The following is a 19,966-nucleotide window of genomic DNA, read 5'->3' on the forward strand; positions in this document are numbered from 1 at the left end:
ATATAATAAATTCTAAACTGGCCAGTGATATAATGGGAATTAATAATATGTCTCTTCAACTATGTTTAGTAATGTAATTGGGTTGGTTTGAATTAATTCATGTTTTATATTACGTGTTTATTTGGCACAATTGCAGCTAACGTTCTTCAGTATTCACTTTAAAAATATTAAATGTGCAATGCCTATCGCTATCAATAAAATGTTTAAATACAAGTAATTCATGATTTTCTGCTTGTTTTTTTTAAAAGTTTATTACTTCATTATCCACTGTCATATTCCTCTCAAGGTTTCTCTCTGCTTAGTGATTCCATGGAGATTCTGATCCAGGCTGTCCCAACCTATCAAGAAAAAAAAAGGAAGACAAGTTATTCTATTAATAGAGGGCAGCAAACAACAAATACACAAGCAATCATTGAAAATGCAAAATAAAATATCACATCTAATTATACTTCTCCATCCAAGTCTATATGTATTGTCTTTTTTACGTTAGTCCACCAGTCAGCGTTTCAATTTTTGTCTGAAACGAGCTCAAGTAGTATACGTATGAAACGCCATATGTGCCAACATATCTTTTTACTAATATTAAGTCGAAACTACATTTAGAATCTAGACTAATTTCTAATTTTCTTTTCTCTTCTGTTGGAAATTTAATAAATGATATATATTCCCTCTTTTTATGAATTGTTAAGAATATCAATATATGGCCTGATGTGTAGACTTAATGCAAGCAAAAATATTTTAATCTCAACGATTATAAGCAACGTGTTAGTTAAGTCAAAGATGCTCTCCAGATGGAAATGCCATCCTGAGATGAGTAGTAGTAATTTTGTTTATTTTATTTATTTCATTTATATGTAATTTACTTTCTATGGACCAGAGTTTCCAAAATAAAAGATTGAATGAAATGAATGAATATTTAATAAAAATTTTATCTAAATTCTAAGTGTATATAGTAACAATACATTCATTCAATAGGACCTTTGAGAAAAAATGAATTCTCACCAATAAATATTTAAAAAGCAAAAAAATTAAGTATGAACTTACTTTGAAGCTGTATTTTTGTTTCTTTTCTAAATTAAAATAAAACAAAGTCAAATCATTTTGTTATAGTTGACATTTATTCCTGAATAAAACTTTATAAAAATTGTGAAAAGAAAAAAAAAAGCTTTTCTTTCTTATACTATTTTTAATTTCTATACTATGCAAGTATTGTTTAGTTGGTTTACTGAAAAAACAAATATTCCTAAGTTAAAATGAATAATAATAGCATTTTGATAGTATTACAAAAATAATGATAATAATTTGTCATGCTAGCACATCTGCTTTGTAGGCCTACAGTACCTGTTAATGTCGTCGGCATATTTCTTAGAAAAAAATTACATGCTATTTGTCCATTTACATTTTAACATACTGGACGATATACATTTTAAAACATGAATATTTAATTGAATACTGATAAATCATTTGGAATCTAAAAATAATCTCGATTTTAATAAAAAAAATTATAAAGAAAATAAGTAGATAGATATTAACATACAGGTGGCATTTCTACGAAAAGTAAAAGTTGTGTAAATTTTTCAAACTCAAAAAGAAAAAAAATAGATTGTTAAATTTATGTGAATGCAGATTTATATTTCAATTAATTATCTATTGGAATAACTATAATACTAATATATATTTACAATTTACAAGCACAACATGTAGAATTGTCCTTAAATTACTTTTTTAACCAATCATAAAACCTTATCCATATAAGGTCATCATAGTTTGATTGTTATCAGTTGTCTTAACCAGATCCTCTGCTGGGACAGAGGTTCCCATTAAGAACACAGACAAATCACAGTAAAATAGAAATAGGTTTAAAAGAAAAATATGATTATTTACTAGGTAAGATTTTTTATTATAACACTTAAAAGTGATGAAAAATATACAATGAATTGTCAAATATTGGCTATATGACTTGAACCAATCACCCTAAATTGGAAAGGCAAACTTGTTACAGCTAAATAACCGCCTTGTACTCAAATTTTAGAAACTGTATATGTACAATTGAGCATTTTCAAGCCAATAGTTTGAAAGAATTTAGTGCACAACATTATCCAGAACGGATCATTATAGTATGATTGTAGGACATTTGTTTCATAATTTGTCATAAACTACTTACATACATACATATTAACACAAATTGGTCTTTATTTACTATATACTGTATTTTTAAATCTATCTTTAAATAATAAACAACAAACTATCAATAATTAGGACATAAATAGAACAACGATTACACTTATACATTGTTTTTTTAATTTAATGTAAATTTTTTTGTTTTCAGTTTATAATAGTATTTTTTATATGCAAACTTCTTACTTTTTTTTTGTATTTTATTAAATTTATCAAAATAAAATTTACCTTTAAAAAAAAAAGAAAGAACAGTAAGCGAAGTGCTCAATCCACTGCTAGATGGATAAAATACTTTGATTAAACTCAAATACGGAAGCTCTCGTATTTGCCGTCAATATGACGTAATCTTAAATAGATATCAGTGCCTAAACCCTGCATGGTCTGAAATGTCAGAGATCCGCCAAGGTAAGTTGCGTATGCCCGAGATGTAGGTAGTCCAAAGCCAAACCTGCAAAAAAATGCATATCAGTATAATATACGAACACCACAGGAGCAGAACAAATTCTAAACCGTCTGCTGATATACTGAAAATGTATTAATTAATTTGAGATGAGGAAATCTGTGAGAATGAGAAAAAGTCACCCCAAACGAGATTCGGACCCGGAACCTCCTGCTTGATATGCAGATGTCTTAACCATTATACCACTGGGGCTTTCATGATATTGTTTAAAACTCTTTAACACGCTCGGCATGGTACGGCGGAACAGCACTAGTCCCTTAATATGCATGTGCAGCAGAGATAAAATTGATATGCCCTCATATATATTTCGGGCAATGGGGGAAAGGGTGAAGTTATCATAAGGAATCAAGCTTACCCGTGCATTGGCCCTGCTCCTGGTCCAAGATGGTCCGAATTCATAACCTCTCCCAGAATTCCCCCAGTCACTCTAGAGTCAGTGTTTTGTCCAACAGTTGTAAAGTGATACTGGAACACTCTGTTCACTATAGAGTGAGGGCATCCACCACCCTTGTCAGAAATTCTGAAAATCAGAAAAAAATGTTAATGTTTAGTGTTATTTCTAAATTAACAAAAGCACATGATGATGATGATATAGTAAATATAAATAATCTTGTTAAAAGATAAATGTAAAAGAAAAAATAAAGATCTTGTTTTTATTTTATGTAATAGGATATTGAAAAAATGAGTTGTGTGGCTGAGAGTCTAAAGTAGGGGACAACTTAAATAAAACGGTATAGTTGTTAAGGTTCTCTCCTTCGACATTCACCAATCACACTTAGGCTAAGGGAAACGCCCATAAAATTAAGAAAATCTCCTATCTAAGTGAATAGAATTTAAGTTAAGTGAAAAGGGAAATACAGTATCTCACTTAAGTGTGATTGGTCACTAATCTTTCAATCAGCGCTTAAGTATCAATGTGAAGCTATGGCCTTAGGGCAAATAAAAAAAAATCAAAATATCCATTTACAAATAATTATTTGGTTGATTCAGTTATGAAATAAACATACCTGATGATAAAGTCAAGATCATTATTAGTGATGGTAACGTCAATGTCTGGTAAACTGTGAGGGGTATCTAGATGATGTTCGATAGTAGCCCTGTATGAGAATAGAAAAGTTAAGACAACTGAAGAATATAAAATGACATTTCCCAAGTGGTGATGAGCGCTCACTGGCTAAACCCAGTGGCCACGGAGCTTATAGGGGCCCTGACCAAAAACCTGGGAAAATGGCATTGGAATATGTAGAAAAGAGCTAAAAACGTTTAAAGGTCTCCAGCGTTGAAGAGCAACAAAACCAGGGGCTTCATGTCTCTGCGTAACACCACTGCATATCCTATGATTTATAAATTTTAAATAGGCCTATCTTTGTTAATTACTAAATTACCCGCAAATTCAGTTAAATGTTTGCGGCAGTGGCCAGAGTGCTATTTTGGTGTCTTTGAATAACCTCACGGATTATACCAAGGTAGACAGATAAACAGCCTGGCTTCCTGACTTACCTCATAGCATTCTTAATGAGTTCTGGCAAGATATAGTCTAGTGGTTGAGGAATGTAAGGAAATGTAGCTGCATGATGACCTTTGACCTTGACCCTTGGTGCATGTCCATACTTATGCATACACAATTCACTGTAACAATAACAATTGTGTTAACATGAATTGATAGAATGTATTCTGCTGCTTTCAGTCTGTTGCACGTTAGTTTATCCATGGAGGAAATATATATTTCCTCCATGGTTTATCATACTATAATGCACAGGTTCTTAAAGAAAATGTGCTATAAAGGCTTTCAAATATTTGAATGGTTTGAAATTAAACTTTCTCTCTTTCTCTCAATACTAGACTTCTTCCTAAAACTATCTTGGGTTCAAAAGGTCCAAAATTCTTCTCTTCTATTGAAATTGCATTTTGGAAACATTTTGACCGATAACGAGAGATTTGACTGCACACACATTTTCTGGCTTATCAAGAAATATGTGATTTACTGTTGTTTGTACTACGTGACAATCAATGCACAAGTTGTGATCGGGGCAACCTAATTAAAACAAGATAATGAATGATGAATATAATTACGTAGCAAATTCGGCCCATTTCTCAATGATCTTCTTGAGTGATAGCTTTGTACAAATCATACCAATGAAGTGAGGCTGAAAAAATATACATGAAAAATGAGAAATGAAATGATAATTTTATTGAATTTCCTTGTGTATGTATCGTTAAAAGATATATTATCTTATAAGCAAGTATGGTAGCATACTGAATCTTGTGATTGGCTGGCAAGAAAATGAATATTTATGATTGGCTAGAGTTAAAATATAAGCAGATTTTATTGGTTGTTGCATTGTATGTTATGCTCCATTAACCTATTTATATGTTTAACAACTTGAAGTTGAAAAGTCCAGGATATCAGATTCAGTGGAGAACTGCAATAAGATTACGAACAAAAGGTCATCACAGGTCAAATGTAGGCTAGAATCATTGTGTCTTTCAAGCTCTGTCTACACTTCAAACTAGTTAACAAAAAAAGTATGATGTGCCCAAATATGGTAGTGATATGATGTCATCGTGTGCATATATGGGCACATCATATTAAGTTTGATGGTATATATAGAGCTTTAAGCCAAAATATGTGATTTGAATATATATGTGGTATGCAAAGTTTTGTATCAGGAACATTTGTTGAATAATCTGATTACCTTCTCTTGGTGCAGTGCCAGGTGGTGTTCTGCTAAGATTCGTATGCCAAGACGAGATGTTAACATACGATCTAAAAACTGACGTATCATATCTTCATCCTTAAAAAAAATCACACATATTGCCTATTTAAAATACAATAAACAAATTACCTTATTGAGTTAGAAGATGTATTTCACTGAGCTAACTATGTATGTTTACTTTTTTTATTTTATTTCATACACATCCAAAAGCGAGCACAAACTCGCCGGATAACTACTTTATAATTTATCGTGCTTATAGACTAAGTCTCATTTGAGGCTAAGGGAGCGGAGTTGAAAGAGTCATGAGTTATAACCCTGGCACTAGTTCAGGATTGAACCCGTACATTGGGATTGGAAGGCAACCATGTTAACCACCAAGATACAGCTCCACTACAATTACACTTACTTTTATGTCATGTTCTCTACCTTCAGTAAATCCCTGAGCTAACTATGTATGCATACTTTTTTAATTACACTTACTTTGATGTGCTTTCTACATTCATTAAATCCCTGAGCTAACTATGTATGCATACTTTTTTAATTACACTTACTTTGATGTGCTTTCTACATTCATTAAATCCCTGAGCTAACTGTGTCACAATGTCTTTGTGATCATCTAGCAATCCTTTAACTAAACTACAGTATTCCTCTTCAACTTTAAAGTCTTCAATCTGAAATAAAAATAGAATATTTTATTATTACCATAATACTCTAAATCAAAAGCCTCGATCGCACTGGACTTAATTTGGTCAAATTAATCGAGTCGCCGGCTAAAGTGACCAGAAAAAGTCCAATCCGAACACTCGCCACAGGGTTTGTCCAAGTTACAGTTACCGACCACTGCCTGCCCAGTAGAACTGAAGATGGTCTTGGTAAAAGTAACAATCCAAATTAAATTTAAAAATTGCCAGACCTCTACAAGTCTTCCCAAAATCTAATCCCTTCCAAAGATCAAATTCCATTTCTAAGATTTAATCTCTTTTCAATATTTAAGCTTGTTAGGGTTTTTTGTGATAATTTACACTACCTTAATTTTTTTAGAATTGTTAAACTTTATGATTTGTAAGCTGGATCTAGGCCAGACAGCTCATAAGGCTGTAGATGTTTACATTATGCCCTAATAAAACCGTCCTTAAATGTTCATGTTATAGTTTACTAAACTAAAGCTTTGGGATTTAAAATAGAAATTAACTCAAACATGACGCATTATATTTCATCATTCATGCATACTATCATTTTTCTAAAATGACCTCCGTTTTATTTATTTTGACAGATAAAATGACCTGGGATACACTCCTAATAAACTACTAATATTTACAAGGAAGGGAAGTCTTCTGTCACTGCCAAGTTTATCAGCGACACGACACACGACTGGTTTAAACCAGTTTCTATTACACTTGCCCCCACATCCTGTGCAATCAAATGAACAGTGTAATTTTTAAATTAGCTAGTACTGTAGTTTATTGATAGGTTGAGATTATCTTAAGCTCTGTCTACACTATCAAACTTCATGTGACAACAAATGTCATACCACCACCATATTTGGGCATATCACCACCATATTTGGGCATATCACCACCATATTTGGGCATATCACTACTATATTTGGGCACACCTTTTTTGTCAAAATAATTTGATAGTGTAGAGAGAGCTTTAGATATATATGTGTAGGGACATATTTAGTTAAAAATTAATGGGTATTATATTATTCTATGCGAGTTTAGACGTTGATTTCCACATTGTATAAATATCTGGATAATTTCATAAATAAGATCATGGCAAAGATGTTCATAATTTTGTTGATTATTATCATGTTTTTTAACATCCATTTATTAACAATATATTCCAAAACGCATTTCTTCCCCTGCTATGGCTACCGCATATCAGCTAAAACATTACCTGTGGAAACTCGGACAGCAGGTGGAAAGACCGAATGTAGAGTTCGTGTACACTGAGGATCGTGGGATTGCATCCAATGATGAACGGAAGATTTCGAAATTCAGCAATGCGATGGGCAACCCTAACAGGCAGCTCCTTGTGGAGATATTGGGCACTACGCTGTGAAGGGAAAGAAAGTTACTGTTAAGCTCTGTCTCCACTATCAAACGTTATGTGACAACAAAATGTGATGTGCCTTATGGACATGATGATGTCATATCACTACCATATTTGGGAATATCACTACCATATTTGTGTACATCACACTTTCTTTTGTCAAATTAGTTGATAGTGTAGACAGAGCTTTATATTAGCACAACACATTCTAATTAAAAATAGAGTCGCTATCCAATAAAATTTGAACCATACCATGAAAGCCTTAGTGGTCTAATGGTAGGGTGTCTGCATATCAAGCAGAAGGTTCTGGGTTCAAATCAGCCTTTGCTAATTCTCACATATATTATACAAATTATCCTCATTCAACTCATAAACATTCATTATTTCTATCACAGAATATATCTACAGGTAAACAGCTGTTATTCTTGATAAATAATATGTTAGTTAATAATTAAGTCTGAATTGACTGTTGTATTTGGAAACCAAATGAATTCATTGCGTTTAATTAAATATGCATATTTAGTGTTTTGTATTTACAAAACCAGAACTACATTTACCAGTAGATGGTTGCCATCTGGTGATTTACCCGTGTACAAGAGTGTTGCCGGTGTTAGTCGAACTGAAGGCTGAAAAATAAAAACAACGAAAAAACAATTACTCGAAACCCTGATGAAAGCTATGCCACAGTAGTTACATTTACAATCCTGTTGGTTCAGTACCCGCTACTTATTTGGCCTCAAACCCCTAGCCATCAGCACAAGCTTGGTGGTCTAGAGGTATGAACATCAGGCTAGCGATCTGGAGGTTCGAATCCCCTTGTTCTTTTAATGGGAAACTGTCCCCTATAGTGGTGGCCCCTGAATAGGGGTTGGATGTAATGTTCAAATATATTACTTCTTGTTATTTTCATGGGAAAAGTTCCCTAAAGTGGTGGCCCCTGAATAGGGGTTAGATGTAGTGTTAAAATAAATTGTTCTTTTCATAAGAAAATGTTCCTTAATAGTGTCCCAAAGGAGTGAAACTATAGAACTGAATCTTAAATTACATCACAACATGTGTACGTGTGTTAGTGTACACAGCCAGTGTCAGTCAGAGTTTAAGTATTGATTGTCAAGTAAAGTACAGTTCAGTCCAGTGACCTCACAAATGAATCATAATTATGTATTTAAATAAATGATGGTTTATCATGCATACCAATGCATGCAAAAGGCCACACAGTCAACAGTTTGAAGAGAAGAGTGGGGATATGGTACCTTAAAAAGTAATAAATATCATGTAAATAGGTACAGGACAACTATATAAAATATAACAGTTAATTATATCTCAACTGTAGGTTGTGTAACAATACTATAACAATAATATATATCTTATTTCACAGTTTTTGTATAATTCTGATATTCATAAAATTTTAGATTTTACAATAATGCTTATTTAAGTTCTTTGAACAACAAAAAAGATTCGTACAATCCAGCTTCCTTCAACAAAACATGCTCATTCATTGCCCCCCCCCCCCCCCAACAGAGCTTGTTTCCCCCTCAATTTCATTGGCGGACCTAGGATTTTGAAATAGGGGGAGAGTGTAGTGCCCAGGGCCTAAAAAAGGCAAATTTTAGGTGGTCAACTGAAATTTGTGTCCTACAGTATGAACTTGTTTTCATATATTTTCCCCTTAAATTTTGCCTACAGTACTTCTCTCCTTTCTAAGCTTTGTTATGTTTATATTGTTCTCAGGTACAATAATTATTATCAATAGAATAAATTAATTATCCACATACTGTAATGGGATTTGCTGCAACCAGAAAATAACAATTATTGTACTTTAGAATAAGTTCAATAACATGTAACAGGGGTCAACTCAAACTGAATCAAGGTTAAACTATAATGGGTTATTTAATATTGAAGCATTCAAATGCTGATTCGGAACATTTTACTGGTAATACTTTAGTATTGAGAATGCCTGGTGTTGTGCCACCTTGAAACCATGGAGTAAACTCCATGCTTGAAACACAGCTTTTTTCAAAGAAAAAGTTTACAATTTAGTAATTTAATATTCGACTGACCAATTAATTAACATTTTAAATGTTTTATAAATGATGATAGGCTAATTAAAAAACAATTTTAAAACATTCTTTAAAAAAAGCTGAAATACACAGTATTGAATTATTGGATTCGGAGTAATAGGCCTCAGCGTACCAAGAATATTGAATAACTCAAGGCTGTATTTTGCAATAACGGTATGTATTGTTGCACTAATGATTGCAGGTCAAAGTTTATTCACGTCTCAGCTGGGTAGCGTTTGCACAATGGGTAATAAAAGGAGATAAATCAAGTATCAGTATTGTGTAAAAAGATAAAAAGAAAAATTAAGAAATATAGTCGAAATGTATTGTTATTTAATATAGGCGACCATTACAAAATATGTAAATATAATAATGCTGGTTTGTTATTTATTTGGGAGACATAAAACATAATGTCCGAGTCTATAAAATTCTATTGGTCTCAAAAGATGTGTTGTTTGGTAGCTGTGGGTGTGGCCACTACCAGTACCTGCCAAAATACAGATGGTTTTCACCGATAAAATGCAAATCGCTGATTACTTTCTTTAAGATTAAAAAACAATGCATTAGTAGGTTTCTTTTACCCAAACAATTTAAAAATCACTGTTTAGTTTTATTTTACAGACATGTAATGTATTTAAATATTTTAATTACAAAATTAATCAATTTAATTTAATTTTTTATTTAATTTGACTCAATAAAATATTTTGTTACATGTACATATGCCACTAGAAACTTTATATATAAAAATCTGCTCATGATGGCTTGTTTGCGTTTTGTAGCATATTATTGTTGAAGAATTTTATATATCTTTATTTATTCCAATTATTGTTAAAGTTTACCACTATACAGTAGTACATTATAAACCTTACTGATTCACCATTTGCTATTTTAACCATTCTTCTGTGATTGATGACTTGGACATACAACGCACGACATTTTATTACCCCCTTAAATGTAACATTCTAAACCTATATTATCTTTTGCCGCTTAGATAACAATGGCACATATAGCACTGCACTACTGCATAATAATAAGAAGAAAGACAAGACACTTCATGTTTCCAAATGTTATTATTATGAATTCATGAAATTGTGTGACTAGTGTTGAGTCATCAGTGTTCTGAGAATGTGAGTTATACTGTATGATCATTTTTTTTTGTAAAACTCAACATCGTGTCATACTTTTTAAAACAAATAGTAAATACACTGTAGTACTCAGGTACTACATACAAAAAACAGTAACAATTTTGGGAAAAATATAGTCTTGTGTTTTTCTGATAAATGATCACAGTAAAGAATCGGCAGTACATTAAAAAAGGTTAAATATTATTAAATAGTGGGTGGATGTCAAATCGACAAAACCTGTTAAAAATATTTATTTGGGTGCCAAGTGAAAAGGATAGTTGTTTTGAAAGAAGGCCTTAGAATAAATAACGAATCTAACTTTATGCGAGATTTTTTTTCCCTAAAATGGTATCAAAGAATTGCTTGCATATAAAAAATATATATAAACATATAAAATTAATAAAACAATAATAATATGAATTTGTAATGCACCAATTCCAGCAGTAAGTGATCAAAGGTGCGGTGTATGAGAGAGCTCAATTTGAAAGAAAAAGATGAGTTTTCAAGATGAGATGATGAAGATGAAAGGCAAAAGTAGAAGAACATGATCTAATACTAATATAGTGGTGGGTAAGGTCATTCCATAAGCGAGAGGAAGCAGAAATAAAGGTGCTTATTAGGTCATACGTTTTAGTGTTAAAAGTCGGAATGGAAAGGAAAATGTTTTGAAGACGAGCGAAGGGAAGGTATGTGAAGAAGAAGGTGGTCAGAGAGATATGAAGGGGATTTAAACGAGAGAGCTTTATAGGTTAAGAGAGAGTATTTTTAAAAAGTTAGAGGCGTTTAATTGAGGAAGAAGGAAGATTGAACAATAAGGAGTTACCTAACCCTTAGACGACTATAATCAGTTTAAAAAACATTTAAAAGCACTATATTTCAAAGAATGTTACGATACTAATTGATGTGAAGCGCCGCTGATTATAATTAAATGTTGTATAAATGTGCGCTATACAAGTAATAATAATAATAATAATAACCCTAACCCCAATTTAATAGTATATTACAAAAATTTACTATGTATAATTTATTTTACATACACATTATTTTCATACCTTTTTGGCTGCTTCGTCAATGGCACTTTGATTGTAAAATGATACAACCGATCGATTGTTTAGGTCTCTTGCCGGGCTGAAGTCTGTCACTGCAGAATACCTCCGCTTTGGATCTTTCTGGTCTGCTGTACTTACTGAAAAGTTCCTAATCTTTGGTTTAAAGTGTTGTTGTAATGTTACGTTCATTGCTCGTGATTTCGCAACAGAGTCCTTGATACATTGTATTCGTTTGCACAGAGACATCGTAATATTTTAATAACTACAGTAAACTTACAATTTATAGGCCTAGATGGTAATTTAGATTTTCTACTACAAGAACACAAATTTGGTCATATGCATGGTCAGTAATAATAATATGGTTTTACAATTTGTATTCTTAGTTTTTTTAAAACTATTAACTAGGCCTAGAACAAAAGAAAGAACAAATCAGACTTAGCAAAATTCAATGTAACATTGCTTGTCATTAGACCTTCTCCTTGTCCTTTTTGATGGTATGATTAAGGTCGTCCACTTTTCCTTGCTCACAAAACAGTTCATCACAAATGTAGGCAATATTTGCTGTGAGATTGACAATAAACTCAAAATCAGAACTTTGCCTTGGCAGCATCCGCATGCAGGCTAGGCCAGGTGTACTGTTTCTCCTCTCACCGCCTCTCTACCTCAAATCCTGAAGCCAATCCGCCTACTTTACTAAAAAAAAAGGATCTCGCGAGGCCTCGTTGTGTAGCAGCCTCTTCACTGTTCTAACTCTCGGCTAACGATTGCGAAGCTATCTCTCAGCTGTCCAAACCAAATACGCGAAATTAATATTAATGTGTTTATAGTATGTAAAAAGTAAGTACATGTATTAACTAACACAACTTAGCCTCAAACCACTCATTCTACGGCGAATAAACATCGAACGACTTGGAGAGCGTGCATCATCCCATATCAGCTGCTCTTCTTTCTTTTTTTTATAAATTTTTATATCGAGAACAAAAAAAACAAACAAAACATTGCACAGCGCCCTCAAGGACTGACAACCAATCATTCAAACAAACTTAAAATACTGTAATATTTTAGTCGATGAAGAAATAAACAATAAATTTGTTTTTTTTTAAATTATAAAGCAACAAAAAAAATTCTTTGTTCTAAAAGTTCTTATTCAAATTTTATTTACATTTTACAATGTGACAAGACAACAGTTTCTCATGATAAAAGTTTCTTTTCGTATAAAAAATGCAGAAATCAATGCAAAAAGTACTACATTTTAATATTGATGAAAATGTTCAATAATGATATGCATGCAAATACACACATACAATCAAATGTAACAATATATTAGAACACCACATCAAGGGGACACTTTTCCTTGAAAAATAAATGACGGGAAACATAATTTGTTACGGCCAAACCTTATCTAGGACACCTCTACTGAGTGGATATTTCGTGAAGTGTTCTACTCTATGCAAAAAATGATAAATAATTTATCCTGCCTTGCATACGTGTTTGCAAGAAAGTGTAATGTCTGTCACAAACTTCTTTCTTTCTTTCCTGTACAACCTGAGAAAGGGTTTCAGAGTTTTCATCTTCCCTCACTCATGTCTGTAAATATTAAACTACCTCAAATGACCACTCAAAATAGGCAACTCCCTCAAATGACCACTCAAAATAGGCAATATCCCTCAAATGACCATTCAAAATAGGCAAATCCCTCAAATGACCACTAAAAATAGGCAATATCCCTCAAATGACCACTCAAAATAGGCAACTCCCTCAAATGACCACTCAAAATAGGCAATCTCCCTCAAATGACTACTCAAAATAGGCAATCTCCCTCAAATGACTACTCAAAATAGGCAACTCCCTGGCTGTGGCTGTTACTGCATGAGTCAGGGTTTACAAACCAAATTCTTCCAATTGAGTAACAAAATGCAATATGGAATGTATTATACCGCCTTAACGATTACATGTTTATTTCAGTTTTTATTTTAATTGTCCATTCTGTAATTTTAATCTTCATTAAAAGCCTTCCTGTTTTTCTTTGACGCAAACCTAGTAAACATAAAACAAATTTCATTCAGGTTTGACAGATACAAAAATTAATTGTAAAACTACTATATATGTGTAATAGTTAATAGCTCACCCACCAATCATAATAATATTTTTTTTTGTATAGCGCTTAACCAGAATAAATTTTCTGTAAAGCACTACAACCACAAGGCTCGAACTAGGTGGAGATTACGTCATTTAATATGCTATACGAAAGAGCAACTGTTTGAAGATGTCAATAGAGTTGGCATTCTAGATTGATTGTGGAAGAGTTTTCCAGAATAAGTTTCAGTGACAAACCTTAAACCTCTCTTCCAAGAGAGAGACCTCACTAATAAGATCAGTGATGGCATTGGTAAAAGCCTCTTGTGGGCTGTAGTCATTGCTTGTTTGTACTCGCAAAACAAACTTGTGTTCTAGAGGATGAGGAACCTTGTAACCAGCAAACAGTACCTGTGGGTCTTTTAGTAGCTGTCTTAAAAATACAAACATAATACATTTATATGAAAGGACATCATTTGACACTGAAATTATTGTACCATTGGAACACTCGTAACAAAAGGGACATCCTATTTCGAGGATGTTTCCTCATGAAACGAACAATGGGAAATGTTTTATCACTACATCCAACCCCTACTCAGGGCACAGCCACTATTCCGGCCACTTCCTTCTTTGGAGAGGGGGACGACACCTTTTATTAGGGGGAGGGGCAACCTTATTAGGGGAGGGGGAGGGGGGGGGGAGAAAGACACTTTGTTGGGTATTAATAATAGGGGTTCTATTCATACTACATAGTTCATATTCTATTATTTACAGAGCAGCATAACTCTGTAAAGTATTGTGTTATTCTGTATTAAGTATTTCATTTAACCAGTGACAATTAATAATTTCACTCTTCCCTGTTTTAACTTACTGTCGGAGCATGTTGCCTAAGGTATGATCTTCTTTGTTGACTGTGAATATTGCAGCATTTGGTACTTTGGTGTCCTTTTCAATTGTTATCCTGCCAAAAATAATCATTTTTCAATATTACAATACATACTAGTTTTACTACTTAATAATATACAGTAGTAGGTCTATGTACTAAAAACAAATATTTAATAAATATAGTTATTATAGAGCCTAGCTAGCCTTGTTTGGTCTACCTAAACATTCTTAAAAAAAGTTAATATAAATAATAATATTTATTTATATTAACAAATAGACCTAGGCTAGTAGTAGGTCAAAATAGCCTAGGTCTAGTCTATAGACTGTTAAACTAGATTATCTAGCCTTTAGTAAGTAGTTACAGTTGACACAAAAAAAACTTTAAAATATTCCTAGGCCCTAGGCCGAATCTACATGCAGATTTATGGCAACGCAACCGCGTCCGTGCCGTGATTGATGTGAATGTCTGGCTTGTTGTTTAGACCTTTCACTAGCCTAGGCCTAGCTTCAAACCAATTGACGAGTCCTTAACTAACTAGAATTTTAATAAATGTACTGTTTGAAATACTCACTTTTTTTCTCCTTCAAACAGAATAAACGACTCAAATGTTGGAGGTGCATTCATTGTATATTTTTTAATTGAATTTTTGTTTTATTATTAGAAACTAGGCCTACCTTTGATTTGAGATAATGGATTCGTCAAAAACGTGAAATAATCCAGCGCCCTCATTTAAAGTGTGCTGGTTCCCGGGGCACGCACTCGGAAAAATAATAGGATGGGAAGAGTGTGAGGAGTGGCAAAAAGTGCGATTTATAGTCTTTGGCTATTTGGCAAATATTTAAAGAAAAATAATACAATAAAAAACAATACCAAAAAAACAAAATACAATACAAACAATGCTTTCGCAATTTAAAATTGTCTAGACGGGAAATCATTTTTATAACAGTAAATTGCTTAAATTAATCATGGATTAGAACCCGGCTGATGTTTTTGACAGCATACTCGCCTGTCACGTTATTTGGAAGCGACATTAACTCAAACTTGCATAATGTTTTATTAAGGAAATCATATCTTCCGTATTTGATCCAGCAGTGAACCTATTACGTCTCCAGGCAGTCTGATCATAAGCCAATCCACCCTTCACCCATTACAAAATATCCAAATTAAAGTCACTAATCTACACAATCTCCTGATAATCACATTCGATCTTATACGACGTCACAAATACCCCTTACATCACTTACACACACATCTATAATTTGACACATTTGCATACTCGATTACACAGACGTAACGTGGCTGTGACGACGGACTCTGCCAACAAGAAAGGGTAAGTCAGATATACACGGAACAAGGGGAGGGGATGATTTCTCTAGAAATATTTCTTTTGTAAAGAAACACTTCAAAACGTTCCCTGTTTACAAAGGACGATACCGACTAATTGTTTATTTAACTACAGTAGGTAGGCCTAATTCCTAATTAAAGAAAAATACTACGTAATTAAGTCGACATCTTTTAATTTAGTAACCAAAGATAATGTTATGAAACGATGCGATAAATGCAAGTTTGTTTAATTGTCTTAAGGTCTGTCTACACTATAAAACTAGTTTGACAATATGATGCGTGATGCCAAATATGGTAGTGATATACCCAAATAGGGTAGTAATATGTCCATATATGGGCACATCACAGAATTTAAATCTAGGAAAAACGATAGTCTGGCTATTATAGTTTTAATGCATTACCGTATGCCTACATCAAATAATAAATATCTATTGAAGCAATGTTATTGTTATTTTCAGTGAAGTTGTTCAAACACTCACACACACTGGCAACGTTCCAATGTTTCCATTTTATTATAATTTTGTAACGCATAATTTATCTTGTCTGGTTTTATAGTTGACCTAACGATAATTTTTGAAATACTTGATAATAACGATTAATTGTGTTTATTTATTATTTTACAAAATGTGATTGTTAATTTATTAATTATTAATTACAAAATGACATTTAGAATGTTATTATTGTATTAACTTCCAAATTCAATTTACTTCAAAAAGCCACAATAAAGAGGAGAGAAAAAGAAGAAATTCTTAGAAATCTGAAGCTCTGTCTACACTATCAAACTAGTTTGACAAAAAAAGTGTGATGTGCAAATATGGTAGTGATATGACATCATCATGTCCATATATGGGCATCACATTTTTTGTCACATAAAGTTTGATAGTGTAGACAGAGCTTAAGAGTAAAAAGACTGAGATAATGAATGTTTTGGTTACGTTATTGTTCAGCGAGAGGTGTCTTCAATTATCGTATTACTGTATAACAGTGATGATCATTCATTTTAATACATTTTTGTTAATTGTTAACAAACGATTACTTAAAACTCATTTCAAGTTTAATGAGGTTTGATCTTGAAATAAAGTGATACCATGTTTAATGTGTATTATATAAAATCTACGGTAAAGGCCATTTTATTGACCAGTAGCCTCTTACTTAGTCTCATGGGTCTTTTTTATCTCTTTTTTCCCGATTCAGTCCCGGTTGTAGCGGCAATCTATATTATAAGTGAGAGAGTTTGTACGTTTGTGTGTTTGTTCGTTATACAAATTGTTGTTACTACACGTAACCTTACATAGGGGTATCAAAATGACCGCAATTGTACCGGGAAAGTTCTAAACTATATTTGAACATCATCCGCCATCTAGGTCCAAGTTAGGGCCAAAATGGCTAACTTTTCCCACTTTCGATGTTTGTTCGTTCTGTTTCTGCACGTTTCTTCAATATTTAAATTGCAGTTTAACAAATTTAAACCTTTGTTTAGGCCTATAACAATAACGTATTCTGTCCAAATAATAGTGAAATATTTCAATTCTATGGTTAATTTATTCCCTTATAGGTTAAATAACGTGAATTTGTGATACAAAGTGTAAAATATGGCTAATCTAAACGAAAAGCTTCAAGAGTTACAAAACCGCAATATGACATTGTACAACGAGGGAAAGTACAGCGAATTAGCTGAAGCAAGTTACACTAGCGGTTGTCGTGTCATGCTGCAGGGGATGGAAACTCAGACAGGAAGAAGTTGTAAGTTCCAGGATGTTACTTCATTTCCATAAGGGGGTGTCACGTAATTGTCAATAAAACTATTAATCTTTGGTAACTTACCCGTCCCCCTAAAGTATTCGAGTTTAATGAACTAAAAAGTATATAAAGTTAGTTCAAACTGTTGCAATGTTAGACCTTTTGCCTTTCATGTTTCGACGATAAAAAAACAATTATTATTATTATTTGCATCAGCATCGCAGTTAGGCCTACTGATTTTAACAAGGCCATATATACATGGCTGCAGTCGCGTGCGCAAATTTGAGTTAGTGTTTACCGATCGCGACCGACCGACCGACCAATCGATCAAATGTATATTTTAATAAAATAATAATAAAAACAAATTTCAAATAAAATAAAAAGTATTTAACAAATGGTGAAGACCAACAAATGGGAAAAAGTTATTTATTTGATTTTTTAAATTTGTAGAGACAATACTTTCAATGTGTTTTTTTCATTGTTTCAAAGAATTTTAAATATTTTATACGTATTATGTGGACCTAATCTTTGTATTAAAAATTATTAGTATTAAAATTACAAAATTACAGTAATAAACTTCCAAATTAAAAAGGCCCCATAAAGCTAAGCAGAGCAAAACACTCAATATTAAATCGGAGGCCTACACATACTTTCTTTCTTTGGACCACAACAACTTTTTTAATTAACAAAAAACAGTTGGCAAGGTTTTTAGAAAGTTTGTAAAAACCTCATTGTTAGTGCCAAAACATTATAAAGTCAGCGCCAACAACCTGTTTGTCACTAACATTAAAGTACACATGCATTATCTAATGTCAAATCTACTAATTCATCAGCATGTTCGTGTTTTCTGTCAAATGTTCTCAATCAAGATAAATGTCATTGTACCTTAAACGTTCAACTTTTTTAAAGATGTTGTTTCCAAAATGTCTATCAATCTAATTGGTTTTCATAATGTTCTGATAAAGCACGTTTTATTGGTTGAACTTTTCTCTTAATAATCTATTTTTTTGCATAGTTGTACCTTCCCAAGTAGGCCTGCAGGCTTTTTTTATTCTTTCTTTTAACATTTTAATTTTAGACAGATTGCTGGATTGCAATAAGTAGAGTTTTTTACTTTATTCAACAAGTCTTTGGAAGTGGTGTTGTTTTTTCATGACATGAGAACAAATCCTAGAATCTTACAGGATTTGAACCCAATGCCCTGGGATCCAAAGCACCGACTCAATCGACTCATTAAAAAAACTTGTACAAGTAATTTATGAAAGAAAAAAAACACAATCAAAATATAATAGTTTTGTTGCATTCTGTAGTTTTACCTGGATTGTGGGAAATGGAGAAAAACTCTGGTCACCAGAAGATCAAACACACAACTGTGGAAGCTAGTCAGATGGATGGTGATTGCCGAGTATATGAGATTGGCAAGTACCAGGCTTATACATCAGATGGCGCAGAAGACGAAGTTGGTAAATATCTTACCATTTGGATCAAAGAAGGAGAGAATTATATGATAGATGTGACTTGTATCAACAGATCAAAGTAGATTCTAAGTATTTCTAATTGAATAGTTTCATCAAGGCAATCAAACAACAGGATGCTGATCTCCGGAGATCAAAGGGTTTATCTATGGTTGCGACAAGATCAGTTCCAAGCCCCTTAAACATGTTCATAGTACAGTACTGTTTGTATTTGTCGCAGTCAGACATAAGATCAAAGAACTGTTACGAGTTCTTATCTTGCGAAGGCGAGATCAGTGTCCTGTTGTTAGATTGCCTTGGTTTAATCTTTGTAATATAGTTTCACAAACAGACTACAAACAACTCAAACATCGATGGTACTTTTTCGTTGGAGCGAGAACATGAATTGATTGGAATGGGCATTTCCCCCCGATAACTGCAAGCTACTATCGTTTTATGAAACATGATTAGCCCTTGATTGTAAAAATTAGCCCTTGTACTAGAACAATTACCAGTACTGTATTAGAGGGTAGTTTATCCCCTCTTAGTTTGGCAATAGCAGTTTTTTAAGTCTACATAGCAAACTTTGGCAAGCTTTTCTTGCTAAACGCCGAGTTAGCTTAAGTTTGGAAGTTTTCACGTAGACGTAGCTTTAGGATTATGTAGTATTAAGTAAGGAAAAATAACTGCGCTACACCTAAGAGTGCAAATAAAGCGTGTTGAGTCACCATTGTGACCATTTATTTTGCTGTTGTTTACCATTATTAAATATATCCAACCAACACCACAGCAAAACGAACACCAACAAACCAACATCACCGAC

At 32.9% G+C, this 19,966-nt stretch overlaps 3 protein-coding genes across 4 annotated transcripts; 1 reads left to right on the forward strand and 2 right to left on the reverse strand.

The window, feature by feature from the left end:
* Positions 1-159: 159 nt before the first annotated feature.
* Positions 160-12,700, reverse strand: LOC140044590 (branched-chain alpha-ketoacid dehydrogenase kinase-like). 2 transcript variants are annotated; one of them, XR_011844472.1, is made up of 12 exons: positions 11,647-12,700; positions 7,968-8,036; positions 7,255-7,413; positions 5,907-6,026; positions 5,335-5,433; positions 4,712-4,785; positions 4,139-4,267; positions 3,646-3,735; positions 2,994-3,158; positions 2,407-2,626; positions 1,045-1,070; positions 160-338 (listed from the first exon to the last, which is right to left on the reverse strand). XR_011844472.1 is itself a non-coding variant. In XM_072089161.1 (10 exons), the coding sequence occupies exons 1-10, from the start codon at positions 11,887-11,889 to the stop codon at positions 2,482-2,484; spliced, it is 1,293 nt and encodes a 430-aa protein (XP_071945262.1). In that variant the 5' UTR covers positions 11,890-12,700; the 3' UTR covers positions 1,091-2,481. The 2 variants fall into 2 exon arrangements, 1 of the variants encoding a protein (XP_071945262.1); XM_072089161.1 differs by lacking the exons at positions 160-338; positions 1,045-1,070 and having other exon boundaries at positions 1,091-2,626.
* A 92-nt stretch (positions 12,701-12,792) lies between these two features.
* Positions 12,793-15,281, reverse strand: LOC140044595 (DNA-directed RNA polymerase II subunit RPB11-a). Its single transcript, XM_072089170.1, has 4 exons — positions 15,177-15,281; positions 14,591-14,680; positions 13,978-14,152; positions 12,793-13,680 (listed from the first exon to the last, which is right to left on the reverse strand). Exons 1-4 carry the CDS (start codon positions 15,227-15,229, stop codon positions 13,648-13,650), a joined length of 351 nt encoding a protein of 116 aa, XP_071945271.1. The 5' UTR covers positions 15,230-15,281; the 3' UTR covers positions 12,793-13,647.
* Positions 15,282-15,836: 555 nt separating this feature from the next.
* On the forward strand, positions 15,837-19,886 carry LOC140043399 (uncharacterized). Its single transcript, XM_072087901.1, has 3 exons — positions 15,837-15,935; positions 17,505-17,692; positions 19,000-19,886. Exons 2-3 carry the CDS (start codon positions 17,542-17,544, stop codon positions 19,227-19,229), a joined length of 381 nt encoding a protein of 126 aa, XP_071944002.1. The 5' UTR covers positions 15,837-15,935; positions 17,505-17,541; the 3' UTR covers positions 19,230-19,886.
* Positions 19,887-19,966: the final 80 nt, after the last annotated feature.

The sequence above is a fragment of the Antedon mediterranea genome, chromosome 3 (genome assembly GCF_964355755.1).
Source record: "Antedon mediterranea chromosome 3, ecAntMedi1.1, whole genome shotgun sequence".
In the NCBI taxonomy this organism is placed as follows: Eukaryota; Metazoa; Echinodermata; class Crinoidea; order Comatulida; family Antedonidae; genus Antedon; species Antedon mediterranea.

Coding starts and splice junctions, on each gene's coding strand:
- LOC140044595 (XM_072089170.1), bottom strand. CDS start 15,229: ATGAATGCACCTCCAACATTTGAGTCGTTTATTCTGTTTGAAGGAGAA. Junction 14,153..14,590: donor TTAGGCAACATGCTCCGACA/GTAAGTTAAAAC, acceptor TGTATTTTTAAG/ACAGCTACTAAAAGACCCAC. Junction 13,681..13,977: donor TCTTGGAAGAGAGGTTTAAG/GTTTGTCACTGA, acceptor TATGTTTACTAG/GTTTGCGTCAAAGAAAAACA.
- LOC140043399 (XM_072087901.1), top strand. CDS start 17,542: ATGGCTAATCTAAACGAAAAGCTTCAAGAGTTACAAAACCGCAATATG. Junction 17,693..18,999: donor AACTCAGACAGGAAGAAGTT/GTAAGTTCCAGG, acceptor TGCATTCTGTAG/TTTTACCTGGATTGTGGGAA.
- LOC140044590 (XM_072089161.1), bottom strand. CDS start 11,889: ATGTCTCTGTGCAAACGAATACAATGTATCAAGGACTCTGTTGCGAAA. Junction 4,786..5,334: donor TGGCACTGCACCAAGAGAAG/GTAATCAGATTA, acceptor ATATTTTTTCAG/CCTCACTTCATTGGTATGAT. Junction 4,268..4,711: donor AAATGGGCCGAATTTGCTAC/GTAATTATATTC, acceptor TTATTGTTACAG/TGAATTGTGTATGCATAAGT.